General features: G+C 47.0%; 5 protein-coding genes across 5 annotated transcripts; 3 read left to right on the top strand and 2 right to left on the bottom strand.

Moving 5' to 3' along the window:
- Positions 1-212: 212 nt before the first annotated feature.
- On the bottom strand, positions 213-1,974 carry P170DRAFT_345436 (amino acid transporter; the record flags this gene model as incomplete). The annotated part of the gene is made up of 2 exons (XM_024843513.1): positions 213-1,389; positions 1,475-1,974. 2 exons carry the CDS (start codon positions 1,972-1,974, stop codon positions 213-215), a joined length of 1,677 nt encoding a protein of 558 aa, XP_024710204.1.
- A 636-nt stretch (positions 1,975-2,610) lies between these two features.
- P170DRAFT_421537 (HpcH/HpaI aldolase family protein) lies at positions 2,611-3,435 on the top strand (the record flags this gene model as incomplete). Its single annotated transcript, XM_024847369.1, has 1 exon — positions 2,611-3,435. The coding sequence occupies one exon, from the start codon at positions 2,611-2,613 to the stop codon at positions 3,433-3,435; it is 825 nt and encodes a 274-aa protein (XP_024710203.1).
- Positions 3,436-6,329: 2,894 nt separating this feature from the next.
- P170DRAFT_374290 (cytochrome P450) lies at positions 6,330-8,096 on the bottom strand (the record flags this gene model as incomplete). Its single annotated transcript, XM_024845283.1, has 3 exons — positions 7,950-8,096; positions 7,379-7,872; positions 6,330-7,326 (listed from the first exon to the last, which is right to left on the bottom strand). Coding segments are annotated over exons 1-3 (1,629 nt in total), but the record flags the coding sequence as incomplete, so codon positions are not given.
- A 296-nt stretch (positions 8,097-8,392) lies between these two features.
- On the top strand, positions 8,393-10,083 carry P170DRAFT_483688 (uncharacterized protein; the record flags this gene model as incomplete). Its single annotated transcript, XM_024853904.1, has 5 exons — positions 8,393-8,594; positions 8,641-9,103; positions 9,153-9,263; positions 9,295-9,741; positions 9,968-10,083. Exons 1-5 carry the CDS (start codon positions 8,547-8,549, stop codon positions 10,081-10,083), a joined length of 1,185 nt encoding a protein of 394 aa, XP_024710201.1. The 5' UTR covers positions 8,393-8,546.
- A 1,947-nt stretch (positions 10,084-12,030) lies between these two features.
- On the top strand, positions 12,031-13,480 carry P170DRAFT_345115 (cytochrome P450; the record flags this gene model as incomplete). The annotated part of the gene is made up of 2 exons (XM_024843500.1): positions 12,031-12,767; positions 12,829-13,480. Coding segments are annotated over 2 exons (1,389 nt in total), but the record flags the coding sequence as incomplete, so codon positions are not given.
- Positions 13,481-14,189: the final 709 nt, after the last annotated feature.

Here is a 14,189-nt window from a genome sequence, read left to right as displayed (position 1 = left end):
AAACAATGAAATACTGCGATAGCGAACAGAGGATAGTCGAGTACTCTGTTGTCGCTACCCTGCAGATGTAGGTGAAAGGCTGAAGGTCATCGCAAATATGCTAACCTCGTAGTAACGACATTTGCGCTTTCGATATACTTAGCATTCAAAATACACAATAGACAAAAGGCAAACTATCCATGTCCCTCCCCAGTACTCGACCTTCGTCGACATCAATCATTTCCCTGTTTCGCCTTTCTTAACCCAACCCATTGCAGCGTTTCCGCCCAGAAACCCTGCGGCTTGGAAATCATGCTCGCTTCGTAACTGTCAACGATTGGCCGCTCCCACACCAAGTCCGCTTCACGAGGCGAGACAATCTTCGTCCGTTTCAAAATCTTCCAAAAAGAGTAAAGGATAGGAGCAAGAATGACCAACGTATAGTTCGAGAAAAAGGTCCCTAGATCCCACGGGCGGAAGCTTTCGTAGCCGTAGAATATCACAATTAATCCCTCGCAGATTGCTCCGATCCATGCAGTGTAGGGCTGAAAGCGTCCATAGTAGGGGAGAGTGGTGCGATCGACACCTTGGACTTGGCAAGCGCGGTAGAAGAAGAGGTACGTGACCGCCATGACGAAGTAGTTGATCAGACCCCCGGCAGTCAGAATATTCGTGAGCCATGTTAAGGCTTGTGATGATCCGTTCCCGAGCTGGAGGAGTGACAGCAGAGGAAAGAGTATCACAACCAGTACGCAATATATTGGCACCCCTTGCTTTGTACATTTCTGCAGGATCCGAGGTGCCCTGCCGTCTAGGGAGAGGGCGTATAAGCTCCGACTGGAGCAGTAGAGGTAGGTATTACCAGCCGAGAAAATGGTCGTGACGAGGAGGGCATTCATGATGTCAGGAAGGATGGAAATCTGCATATTTCGCATGGCGATTATGAATGGAGACCCAGCAGACTTGGCGCCGGAACTACCGTTCGACAGAAACGTAGCGATCAGGGTCGGGTCATTGTAAGGGAGAAGAATGCCGACGCTAAGAGCAGCCAGGACAAAAAAGATTCCAAATCGCCAGTAGATTGTCTGGAAGGCTTTCTTGACATAGGTGCGTGGGTGTTGTGCCTCTGCAGCGATCAATGCAACGTAATCTGGACCAACGATCGTGAAACTTCCCATCCATAAGGAGCCGAGAAACCCTTCGAAGCGGCCGAGGTCCCCAGAGCTCAAGTATGTTGCCATGGGGCCGGGATCCTTCCAATTTCGAAACCCGAAAGCATCATGTTGAGGATTTCCACCGACCATGGCAACAAATGTAAACGAGAAGAGTATGGCGATGAGCACTACTTTGCCGCCGGAGCCCCAGAACTCGACTTCTCCGTAAACCCTGACGGCAAAGACATTGAGTAAACTAGAAATCAGGACTTAGCTCTGAGCATATTTTAGGAGAAGGAAAATCAAAGACTGAAGAATGGCGCGTTGGAGAAAGGTCATACGAATACGCAACGATACACGCAGCACACACGGCACCTGCAGGGATGTCATCTCTCCAGAAGGAGAGAGTCATCGTCAGGGCGGTGATCTCGAACGGGACTAACAGAGCCTCGTAGATGAAGAAGTTCCACCCTGCCATGAACTCGAAAGCCTCGTCGACCCACTTGCCAGCCATGCGGATGAAACCGCCGGGGGTTGGATGTAGGACGGTCATTTCGGCAATGCAGTTGTTGATGCAGGACAGAATTAAGGAGTAAATGGTGAATCCGAGAAGCAGACTCAAGGGTCCACCCTTTGCTAAGCCACCCCCGATATTGACGAAGAGAGCAGTGCCGACCGAACCGCCTATAGCCATAATTTGAATTTGGCGGTAGTTTAAACGTCGATGAAGCTGACCGCTGTGGATGGGGACGATGTCTTGTTGTGAGGCGCATTGGGTGTCTATATCGTCGATATCGAGTTTCCTGGTGCCATGGGCATGCTGCTTGTCTTTTACGCTCATTGTTCGTAGAACGATAGATGTGAACCGTTGTAAACAGTGGAGAAAGGGCAGACGAAAGTGTGGAGCAGAAAGATAATATGCGACCTTCCTGAATATAACAGGGGGTCATGAGCAGGAGTGCGTCAACCAGGAGGACAAACTTGTTTCTCCAGGAAGAGCTAGAAATGATCTACATCTCGGATCGCAATACCCAAACGAGCCACTTGTTGGCGCCTATTTTTCCACATCCCCACATTTTGAGCGTGAGAGCGGGCGAGAATGGTTGAGACAGTGTGGAAAGGGACGTCGTCTCATAAAACTTACTAGGTTTGCCGTAGAAGGATACGGGATGCGTGGCAAGGATTGACTATCTCACTAAACTTACTGCATTCGCTTTAGCTCCCCGAGGCTCTGACATCACTCCGGTACCTGTAGCCGGGCTATCCCTTATAGTCACTAGACGCAGATGGTCGGATAGTCCGCCTATCACTTGTGCGGAGGAGGACTCTCGGCTCGGAAGCCCGGGATGATCGAACATGGATAAGATAAAAGGCGTCAATTCCGACGGGAGAGCCATGTATAGAGCCCATGATCAGGATTGATACTACAATCCTTTCCCCAGTCTTCTATCAATAAAAGGACGTCACCTTCTCAATAATGCAAGCAGCCAACCGTCTTCAAAAAGCCCTAAAGGCAGGCAATCCAGCCTACGGGGCATGGCAAATGCTCCCCGGCACAAACCTGACCCGCACAATATGCAGATCAGCGCCCAACATTGACTGGCTCCTGGTGGACTTGGAGCACGGCAACATCTCCGATGATGCAATGCACGAGATTGTAGCAGCCAGTGCCGCCTGCGGAGTATCACCCATCGTGCGCGTCATGGAGGGGGGACGCTCGATGATCAAACGAGCGTTGGATAGTGGCGCGCACGGGATCCTAGTCCCTGTCATCGAGACCGTTGAAGACGCGAAGAAAGTTGTCGAATATTCGAAATTCCCCCCACTTGGAAAGCGGGGTTTTGAGCCACTCCTGGCCGTGGAGAAATTCGTCGAGCAGCATCCACACGGTGGCAGGGTTAGACAACTCACCGGCATGGAGTATCTGCGACAGGCAGATAGCTCTCTCGTAATTGCGGTTCAGATTGAGAGACAGGGCGCTCTTGATAATGTCAGCGAAATCGCGGCCATCCCTGGTATTGATGTCCTCTTCATCGGACCTTTCGACCTCGGCATGAATATTGGTCACCCCATTGACGACTCGGGTGCGTACGACCAGGAACTTCTTGACGCAATCGAGATGGTTCACGCGGCGGCGAAATCAGCTGGGAAATCATGTGGAATCTACTGCGATACCGGGGAAGAAGGAGGAGAGTATTCGAAAAAGGGGTTTCAGATGATTAGTGTTATGACTGATATGATTGGGATTCGAAAGGCTTTTGGACAGGCTTTTAGTGCTACTTTAGATAGGCAGGGCGTCTAGCAGAGGGTGACGTAAGTCGGCATTATATATACTTAGATATATGCAGAAAAGCTACATCTTCATCAGTGTCAGGTCTATTTGTCCCCTTAGATGCAACTGTTATGCAGCCCTCTTTAGCGAAATGCAGCGTCGTATATTTGGAGTGTAACACCACATTTTATGATACCTCTTGCCCTTTGAGGCTTTAAATTACCTAGATACTTAAGCCAATTCGCAGATATGTTTATAATAAAAGCTGCCAGAGTGTTGTATACTATTGGATACATGGCAATCAAGTAGTAGTTGAGCTGTGTGCCCTAAACGAAAGCCAGAAGTCAGCATTTTATTTCACCAAATTTTCTCTCCACAAAGAAAATCAATGTGAACTAGACCTAAGGTGGAAGTAGCCATCAAACATTCCGAGTGAAATATTACTGCGACTGAGACCCTACATTCTTCCAGGCCCGGAATAAATGGCTCGCTGACCCACTTAGGAAATATGATTCCCCAACTGCTTCTTCTGATGCCTATTGGGTGATTGGGTTCCATATCTGGGCGTTATTGATGCTCGCACTTTTATAGTCCTATGATTGTAACAAGATTCCAGAAGTTGCGAATGGTTTATAGGTTGTTTGGAGTAATAGGTCAGCACCCATCCGCTGACCTATGAAGTTAAAACACAAGTGTCATGTTTGGCATGTTACATTCTACGGTTTTCCATGCGCAGTATATTGATAGACCCCAACACGGCTAGTTCATGGCAAATCTGTTCGACAGAACCATGGGTAAGACTGCAGTAGCATTCTACTAGCCTTCAGCAAATCTGACCTGCGGAGCTGTTGCGCAAAGGTGTAGCATGCATAATCGGCAGCTCTTGGAAAAGCGCGTGTACGAAAAAGTGCGGTCCTCCACTGTTCATCTCTCACCTCAATGTGGTACTAGGGTGTAGTATTCCTGAGGCCCGAATCAGATGTATGGGTAAGGCCAAGACGAGCCTTTGGTGGTTGGGGCGGGTCTCCTGGGAGAATACTGCGGCAGACTATTGAGGGTAGCCCGAAAGAATTCAAAAATTCAATGTTAGTCTCTTTGGCTCGTAGATAGTATTTCGTTTCTCCGGTCTTCTCCGATTGGCATGCCGCAGGTATGTGCATAGTTTCCGGCGGTAGGCCCGTTCCGGGGCCGCAGTGACATTTGGTTCCGGAGGTTTGGCACAGGCTTGGTAGTGCCAAAAATATCTAGGTTCTACCCACGACGAGCTATAAGCCCAGCCAAGGTAATGAATCCGGCAATTGTTCGACATGAATCCGTCTTACAAGGGACTGAGTGATAATTTTCGTTACATTTTGATCATCACCTTAGAAGCTCTAGAGATTGCGTATATATGACATAAATCCCGTAGTTAGGAGAATCAAAAACATCATTCATATTGAATCGATTGAGGTCACCTTAAGTATTTAGTAATTTAGTCATTTCCTGTCAAGCCTTAGGACCTACCACAGAACACATGGCCATGTGAGCATCTCGGATCTTCCAGCAGAGTAAGCTTTCAATTCATACGATCCCCTGACCGGGTCTTAAGATCAGGAGATATGTACGTCTGAGTAGTTTGGCTCCTGTGTAGTACGGGCGAGCTCTTCGGATGGCAGGGACCAACCCGAGGAGCTAAATCCGATTTTTCATGAGCGAGAATACTATTAACAGACCCTACATAACAATGCGCCTGTAATTATTCCCCGGCTGGCATGTCGTGTTTACTTCAGATCCCACAACAGATTCGTATGATTTGGACGGCAAAATGTAGCCTTTGCATTCACATTATAGTATAGGGAAACCCGAGATAGGAAAAAACTATACCAAGGCTCGGATCACGAGGCAAACCTCCACAGTGAGATAGCATGCTTGATAAAAGTCAGAAACCCACCCGTCGGCACCGCATGCGATAGAGCACAATCACCTTTCAAACACTGCATTTTAGCTATAGCTTAAGAAGCTATAACCTTGAAACTCTGGCTGTATGAATTGGCTAGCTGATGTTCCCCATTCTCACTGATGAGCTCGGGAAGGCCCGTGCACCAAGAGTCCGGATAAAACAAAATAGCTTCATCTGATGCCAGCTCGGTTATAGGAACTATTCCCGGCGCCGAATCAGCCTGCAAACAACCTGAGGGCCCCGTGCTGGAAAGATCATAGTTGTGGCCCTGGACATTCCATGCTGCCGACAGACTGAAAAGCGAAGCGAAGGTAGCGACCGCTATAGGGCTCTTCATTATGATTGTCCTTGGTGATATAATCAAGGTAAAGAGTAGGCAGTGGTAAGGTTAACAAGCTATTTTCCAAAGTGGGTAGCACAGGCAAGCACTCATATGATTCAATGCGTACTAAATATAGCCGCTGTTCAACTTAGTTGACAAACTCCGCCCAAATATAGAGCAAGTCAGAGCGAGTCACTAGGCTCTCTTTTATACTTAGGGTGCCTTAGAGTATAATATCAAAATACACTAACTCTTACATGAGAACTACAAAATATGTATAATGAACCCCCTTGACAGCAGGAATTTCTGCTGTGTTGCGGAATGACCGTCGAGTATGGAATGAAAGCAAAGGCCCTAGCATTAGAGCCACCAAGTATGTAGAATAACCCCCCTTGATTGCAACATATGTTTGCTGCTTTGTGCAATGACCTTGTGCGACAAGAGGACTTCTAAAAATTTCCAATAGCGGGCTTATCGTATATCATAAGTCCGCAGGGGATTTCATTGATATTCCAACACCAGTTTTGTAAGCAGAAAATAGTTTGGTGTAAGTATGAAAACAGGGAAGGCTGTTGGCCTAGCTAGAAACACTCTTTTGTCTTGGGACGGATGGATACATAGAAAGAGGCAGACATAGGTCATTCCGAGCGCCTAAGTCCTGTCTCGTAGACTCACTTTGCATGGAAATCCCTGAGCCGGGTGGCCGGACCCTTTTTGGATAAGATAGGCCCGCTCGCCGAACATAGTGTTGATCCCATGAGAGGAATGCAGGCGATCCCAGTCGGAATACTGATCTCGGAAGTCAAACACGCGGACTGTTAACAACAGTGTAATCTGAATGTCAAGGAGAGCTATATTCTGGCCTATACAGTCCCGAGGCCCATGTTCGAAAGGCCTCCATCCACCATTAGGGGGGTACAAGTGGTGACCAGGTTCGACCATCCAACGATCAGGTATGAAGGAATGCGGGTCTGGCCAAGATTCGGGATTACGATGAACGGCACTGTGTACAATCCAGATGGCAAACCCTTCAGTAGGGAATTCCGTACCGTTCTTGTCGCGAAGGGAGATTCCTGGAAGACCCTGCCTGAGTCCGTTTGCTGGCGGGAAAAGACGCAGCGTTTCTTTGATCACCGCGAGGGTATATGGAAGCCGGTTGATGAGCTCTGGACGCTGCCTGAGCAGCCCAGCGGCGCTGGATAAATCCGAGCCGAATATTCCATCATGTTCTGCACGAACACGGACTAATATCTCAGGATGTTTAGACAGAAGATACAGACAATAGACGATAGTCACCGCGGTAGAGTCATGTCCGACGAAGAGAAAAAGACGGATTTGAATAGTAGCCCAAGCCTTAAACTGGGGGTCAATACTAGGTCCTGCCGGTCTCGTCTTCATGTATTGAGCAATAACAAGATCCATAATAGATTTGGTTGTCGACGAGGATAGTCCACCTTGCCTCCATTCCTGATAGCGCTTGTCTAGTTCCACCCCGATGTAGTGGTTCATTGTACGCCCATTGGACCACTGCTTGAACAATCGCATAGGATTCAACCGAGTGAATGGATTGCCCGTTTCGATCTGAAACTCCCAGTCAATGGTATTTCTCATAGCCGCAGCGATAGGATTATGTCCTGTCTGGCTCTTGAATCGAGTATTCCTGCAAGCTATCGTTAGGATCCGGTAAGACGGGTCACGCGCAGAAAGCCTACAATGCGATATTGCCAATAATATCCATCACGTAATTGCAGGTGATTTCATCCAGCGAAAATGTATCACCCGTCTCTGCGTGTTGCCGAAGAACAGCGACGTACACTTCTGCCTCCTCGATAATATGCGGAACATGTTTTATAGCGGCCTGTGCACTGAACCCGTAGTTGAAAGTCCCACGTCCCCGTTTCCACTCTGCCCCGTTGGTATCGAAAAAGCTCGGTCCACCAGCCATCGGGGTAATAAATGGAGCGAGCGCATCTGGCTTGGGAAGGTCATAAGTCTGGCAGGCCTGAACTGCAAGCTCTGGTGAGATTACAACAAGCATGGGGAATCCAAAAGGCCAAACGTCGATATAAAAGCAACTTTCTATTCCAGAACCTTCCGATGAGAGGGCTACAAAAGCCTCGGCTTGCCTGGCATCTTTTGGGACCCTTTTGCTAAGAGCCGCAAGAACTCGGATGTTTCCAAAGATAGGATCCCAGGGGTACATTGGCTGCAATGTGTTGTTAGATGCTTTTCGTCGTGTTCGTAACCGACTTCAAAAACAGACAGGAAAAGAGGAACACACACCATGGCTTTACGTTTAAGGCGGTAGAAGAGTAGTCGGACTTTTACCATCCTGTAGACCATAGATATAAGGTAAACCATCGCCAGAGCCATCCAAATACGGCTTAAGAGGACTTTCCATTCCGTCCTGTGAATATCCATGGCTGTAGAGAGAATGAGAGTAGCGACGATTCAAATGGATAGAGAATCAAAGGAGAGAAACAAGGGGAGGGGGAGATATCATGACAGTAAATAAAAAGGATTCAGTGTTGCTAGGCCGGAAATCCACTAACGACACAAAGAACACCCTCGCACATGATAGGTCCAAATAACCAACACTACCTAACTAGCCCATGGAACGAAAGTTACAGCTATCTTAGCTACCTAGTATGCATTGGTACTAGCTGAATAAATGACATTACATCGTTGGGTAAGATCAAGCAGACATTTCTGTGTAACCACACGATGTTTGCACTTGATTGCTATTATCCTGGTACTATGCAGCGCAGCCTTGCCTTGCCTTTTTGATGCAATGGTTGCGATATCGATCTCATTTGGAATACTTAAGCAGTGTCATGGACATAGGGACCCTGAGCAGCAGTGCTGGTGTATTCCATCATTATGGCGCCCCAGGATAATGTTGGAAGAATTCCCAAGAATGCGTTCATTGTACGTGATACCCACCGTGGAAAATGAATTGAGTCTGACTTTCTAGGCCTCCATTTCCGCCCTCCTAGCGCTTGCATTGCTAGGGGTTCTGATGCGATTTAATATCAGGTTTCGCTTGCAGAAGCAGAAGCTGAAACTTGATGACGTCCTCCTTCTTGTGGCGGTCGCGTTCTTACTCCTCAGCATTATTATCATGTATCGAGCGGTTATAAGTCCGATGTACATGGTAATGGCGATGGAGCTAAGGCTTGAGGGTGTAGTTCCTCCGCCGGACATAGAAGACATAAGCCAGAAGTATCACATGTGGAGTAGTATCTGCCTAACAACTACCTGGTGCGCTTTCAGCGCCGTAAAGCTGAGCTTTCTTGTCTTCTTCAAAAGATTGATTGACAGAATCCCGCGCTGGCAGATCTACTGGTGGGTTATTACCATTTTTACAATCAGTACCCTGGCCTATGGAGTCACGGTCTATTTCATTGGTTGTCCTTATTTCTTCGATGCGAGGGAAGGTAAGTTATAATGATGGCTTTATGTGCGATATACTAATGGAAAATCTAGCGGAGTGTTCTTCTGGGCACCGTAAACGGATTATCTTAATACAGTCCGTTCTGTTGATGGTACTGGACACGATCGGTGATTTACTAAGTATGCGTCCCAGTATTAATCCATGTATGTCCTAGCCACTCTGACAGCTCAATAGTTCTGGTTATCCCAATCGGCATAATCTGGAAGATTCAAGTCGTATGGTCCCAGAAGATAATCCTAACATGCTCACTATGTTTGACGGTTATTATGATCATCCTTTCTATCGTCCGTGTATCTGGGCTTGTCTACCGCGGCTTCATTGATTCGATCTGGGAAACATACTGGCAGTTCTTAAGCGCCGAAGTCGGAGTATTTTTGGCCGCATCCATCGCTTTTCGCTCCTTTTTCACAGCTCGCAGCAATTCCCGACCCACACCCCACTACTCAGTCAAAAGGCTTCTCAAGGAATCCATAACTGGAGAGCCCACATATCGGCAGCGAAATAATCCTTCCAACATGTGGCTCGAAGGGTCGTTTTCTGAGTTACAACCCCTTTCACAGAATAACAGGGCAGGCAATATTACACGACATCGGAATGTTCTTTCTCGTGCAGAGTCTGAAGGTGAATCATATACTGATCTGAATCATCCAGACGTCATCCTGCCTAATCGCCCAGAAAGAATCCATTCTAAAGAACCCCACAGAGCATGATGTATTTGTCAATCGTTGTTTCATGGCATGAGGATTGTTACCATGTTTGCAAACGGAAGTTCTGTTCTTCTTGGAGTTCGCGTATTACCTGGTTCTCAAATGAACTAATTTTGTGGGATCAATTGTAATATCAACAGACCAAATTGCAATAGAGGCGCAAATGCGCACGGGCCACTGGGTTGGACTCAGCGGGTTCCTTTGTTTGCCTTTCGACCAAACAGGACTGGCTGATATCGCCCCTGCATCCAGCTGATTCTATTTTACACTATGCTCTGAGACATGTCACCGTCTTTCTTGGGTGAGCTTGCAATCACTTGTATTCTATTGCAGTGAGGCGCATTAAGAAAAAAGTGGATAATACAAGAGCTACTCCTCGCCATGGTGATCAGGAAGTCTATCTTGAACATCCCACCCACAAGAATATCTTTTGGCCTTTCTACAAGGGTCTTACCAGACGCATTTTACCATAAATACGACTATAGGCTCGGCGAAAGCGGCTCAACATAATCCCTATGGTGGACTTGGCAGCCGTAACAAGTTTTCTTTCCGGCTTTCTGGTCACGATCATCCTGTTTATCGCATTGTCCTATGGACCACCGCAGCTGATTTACGAGACTCTTGTGTTCTTTTTCATGGCGATGACTCCTTTTCTGGTCACCGAGTATATTGTTTTCGCTGTGGATCATTTTATCATCTATCGGTCGGGCAGGACAGAGGGTAAGCTCAAGTACCCAACCATTAGAAACCGGCCTAAAGTTCTCTCTATAGAGTACATGGATCGATAAAGGAGCTGGTGGATATTATCAGTTATCTGAGGCATGGTTGCCTAATGGCTTCGGCTCTCGACCAGACGTGCATAACCTGTCGATAATAAGGAAGTCAGGAGAACGGTTATGGAGTGAACAGACCCCCTCTTTCAGCCTCAGACCAATTTTAAACTTTGCGTTTTGTTGGCTCAGGACGCTTGCGCATGTCATATCTCTTTGATACTATTGCATACCAATGCTGGGCGGTTGGTTTGGAAAAGTGTGTTCTAGTAGGCTGGTGTTCCCAAAGTATGTTTTCTTTTGCTTTTTTTTTTTTTTTTTTTTTTTTTTTTTTCTTGTTCTCCTTTTCGCCATGTCCTGTATAATTCTGCCCTGGAACAGCTGCGTTCACGTCGCATTCATCGTAGTCCTGTCTACTTGGCAAGCATAACCTCTTGTACATATGTAACCTATTGCCGCATCAGCCCTAACCCCTTTTTCAAGGGTGCCTCTGTAGTCAATTTCTTGTGTGTTGCTCTTAATACCCACTCAGTGTTTACCCAATCTCAGCTAGTGAAGACCATTGCAAGGCACAATAGCAAAAATACCCTCGAGGTTTCGAATTCTAGCCGTGGTCTCACTTGTTTGCTAGATTGCGAACAATGACGCCTCACATTATACTTAACCCAAAATAGCATCCTCTAGGCTGGAAGTCAACTGAGGGGTCGTCAGATTACACTCTGACCACAGGCATATTCTCTCATATTTTCTTGCCCCCACTCACGAGCGAATCCCGCAGTCCGAATTGCCTGTTGCTCCCTCATGAGATCTTTTGGCCCAAGTTGACAGATTATGCCTCCTAGCCGCCAATTGAAAACCAGCCTTGACGGTTCGCTGGCCGCTGCAACATGGGGGCCGCTTTGTGGCAGCGAATTCGATCAGGGAGTATCCCTGGCAGTGTAGTCTACCCAGAATGAACATTTTTTGAAAGGCTCTTGATGGATAGTGCTTTGGACAGCAAGTACTACAGTATCGATATTCTATCTCTAAAGCACCATTTCCCCAGATGCTTGACAAACTACCTTGTATCCTGAACTTGGAGATAGCTTCCAGCATGTCGCCATACGACTTCGGAAACCTGCCAAATCTCTGTATATTTCTACAAATTTGGGATCTCAAAGCAAATCCTGTCCTCTACCTTTCTATCACAGTCATGTTCGCCTTTCTTTGTGTTCATTTTGTGATCGTGAGACTCTGCGTTTTGGAGGAAAATGATCCAGGAGACCAAAGATCTCCACCGTTAGCTCCGTCATGGATGTCTCCACTAGGAAGCATACCACTCAGATTCTTCTGGAGCCCGAGGCATTTCATTCTTTCATCAAGGTGGATCTACCTTTCATGAATTTACCATGCACCAACTGACATGAAACAGAAGAGTCTTCTGGAGCCCCCATCCTGTACGCATTAGAATCCTGGGTACAACCCTTTATCTATTTTCGGGAACGAAGAATATCAAAACGATGATGAAAGAACGATACTTATCCTCTTTTGTACTTCATACCTTCTTACTCCGTCGCTTATTCAAGTTACCACGGACAGCCACAGAGACTTACTACCGTGATAACTCGGGTCCGTATGCAGAGCCCTATCCGGAGACCCAAGTCAAGACAAACAATCGGGTTGAATTCTTGGCAAGAGATTCCGTCCATCGCTTCCTGCTCGGACCAGGACTTACTACACTATCTCAAAGATTCCAGAGTGACATTACAAGGCGTCTACAGTCTCTTCCCGTTGAAAATGACTGGGTAACATGGGACAACTTTCTTGATTTATTCCACTATGAAGTCACGTCTTCATGTGTCGACTCACTGTGTGGAACGTACCTCCGAGAACATAATCCTGATTTTATCAAAAACATGTGGACCTTCGATAAGAATGTATGGTGGCTGATCTGCAGAATCCCACGTTTTCTAGCCCCTGGACCTCACTTGGCGCGAGACCAAATGCTTGGAGCCTTGAAGTCATGGAGCAGCTGGGCACAAAAGGACTTCGACTCTGCCTCCATTGATACCAACGGAGATGACCCTTATTGGGGGTCGAAGTTCTTCAGGCTCAGACAAGAGATGTTTCAATCAATGAGTGGATTTGCTGCGGATGCAATTGCATCACAAAACCTTGCATTCATCTGGGGGTCAGTGTTATTTGTTTCTTGAACCCCGATACGAAGCGTTGTCTAATTTTATTGGTGGTAGTGCCGTTAATAATTCAATGGTGACCTCATTCTGGACTGCGGTCGAGATCTTTCAGGATAAAGAACTACTGCACCTTGTCCGGCAGGAAGCCCAGTCATGCATTATTCGACATGATAAGGGCGACTTGATGTTTGATACTCGTCGACTTCTCCAGAAACCAGTTCTACAAGCCGTTTACGCGGAAACACTACGACTACGGGTTAATGGTCTTTTTGTGTGGCATCAATCAAGGGATGACATTGAGATCAGTGGCTGGCGCATTCCAAAATCTCGATTCTTACTTTCCAGCCCAATGCCTAGCCACATGGACCCACATATTTGGTGCACAGGCTCGAACGAACCCCATCCTGTCGACAAGTTCTGGCCCGGACGGTGGTTGAAGTATTCTCACGATGGGAGGTCTATCCAGTTTTCTACCGACATAGCCAAGGGGAATTGGATGCCTTTTGGAGGAGGCCATCATGCGTGCCCGGGAAGGCAGTTTGCCAAAATGATAATCATACTCTGCACGGCTACGTTGGCGATACTTTATGAAGGTGAAGTTCTTGCATCAGATAAGAACATGGAAATGAGTATGCGGAACTTTGGATTCGGAGTACTCGGTCCGGTGGGTGAAGTGCCTGTCCGTATCCGCCGTCGTGGCTGGCTTTAACTCGAGACCAGCAGCGGGCTCGAACTGCCGTAGGCAATCTGGTGACTGCCGACTGCAAAAGAAACCGTCAACTGGTAACAGGCTATTGTTGAAGTGTACAGTCGTTTACATTTCAGAGCCCGGATACTCTTGGTTATGTATTTAAGAAGTCAATGTCTCAGATACTACTATCACCTGGACTCGATATATTGCTCGGGATTACAACTCGGATAACAGGAAGCAGCAACCTCCTTAAAATTATATAGCCATCATCTTAACCTTCATAGAAAAGTGACTATCAACATTAGATAGCAGCCTGTGCTCTGAAAGTAAGCACACTACTAAACGTAATATATAGTAAGCATAAAAGCTAATTTCTGCTGCAACAGGGTCACAAAGCTCCAATCGGGTCAACCATGGTTCAAGACAGAAGGTCCTGTCCAACGGCTAAACGATAACACCGGTGATTATAATCCTAGCCTCTCACCCCGGGCGTCCTGAAAGCACTTCTTCATAAGAGAACTCTATCTATTATTATTTTATTACCTAAATAATTTATGGCGTAGCTATATGCTGAGCTCCCAGGAGAGAGACAAATAAACTAATCCTTTTGGGTTCTCTCCATCCGAGAGTAAGAAAGGAATAATAAGCGAAATCGTACTATCTAACACAAACCCAGAAAATCGGACGGAGCGATCGCCTAGATGAGTAGTTTTATTACGCCGACCCG

The sequence above is a fragment of the Aspergillus steynii genome, assembly GCF_002849105.1.
Source record: "Aspergillus steynii IBT 23096 chromosome Unknown P170scaffold_1, whole genome shotgun sequence".
In the NCBI taxonomy this organism is placed as follows: domain Eukaryota; kingdom Fungi; phylum Ascomycota; class Eurotiomycetes; order Eurotiales; family Aspergillaceae; genus Aspergillus; species Aspergillus steynii.
This window is presented reverse-complemented; position numbering and strand designations above follow the sequence as displayed.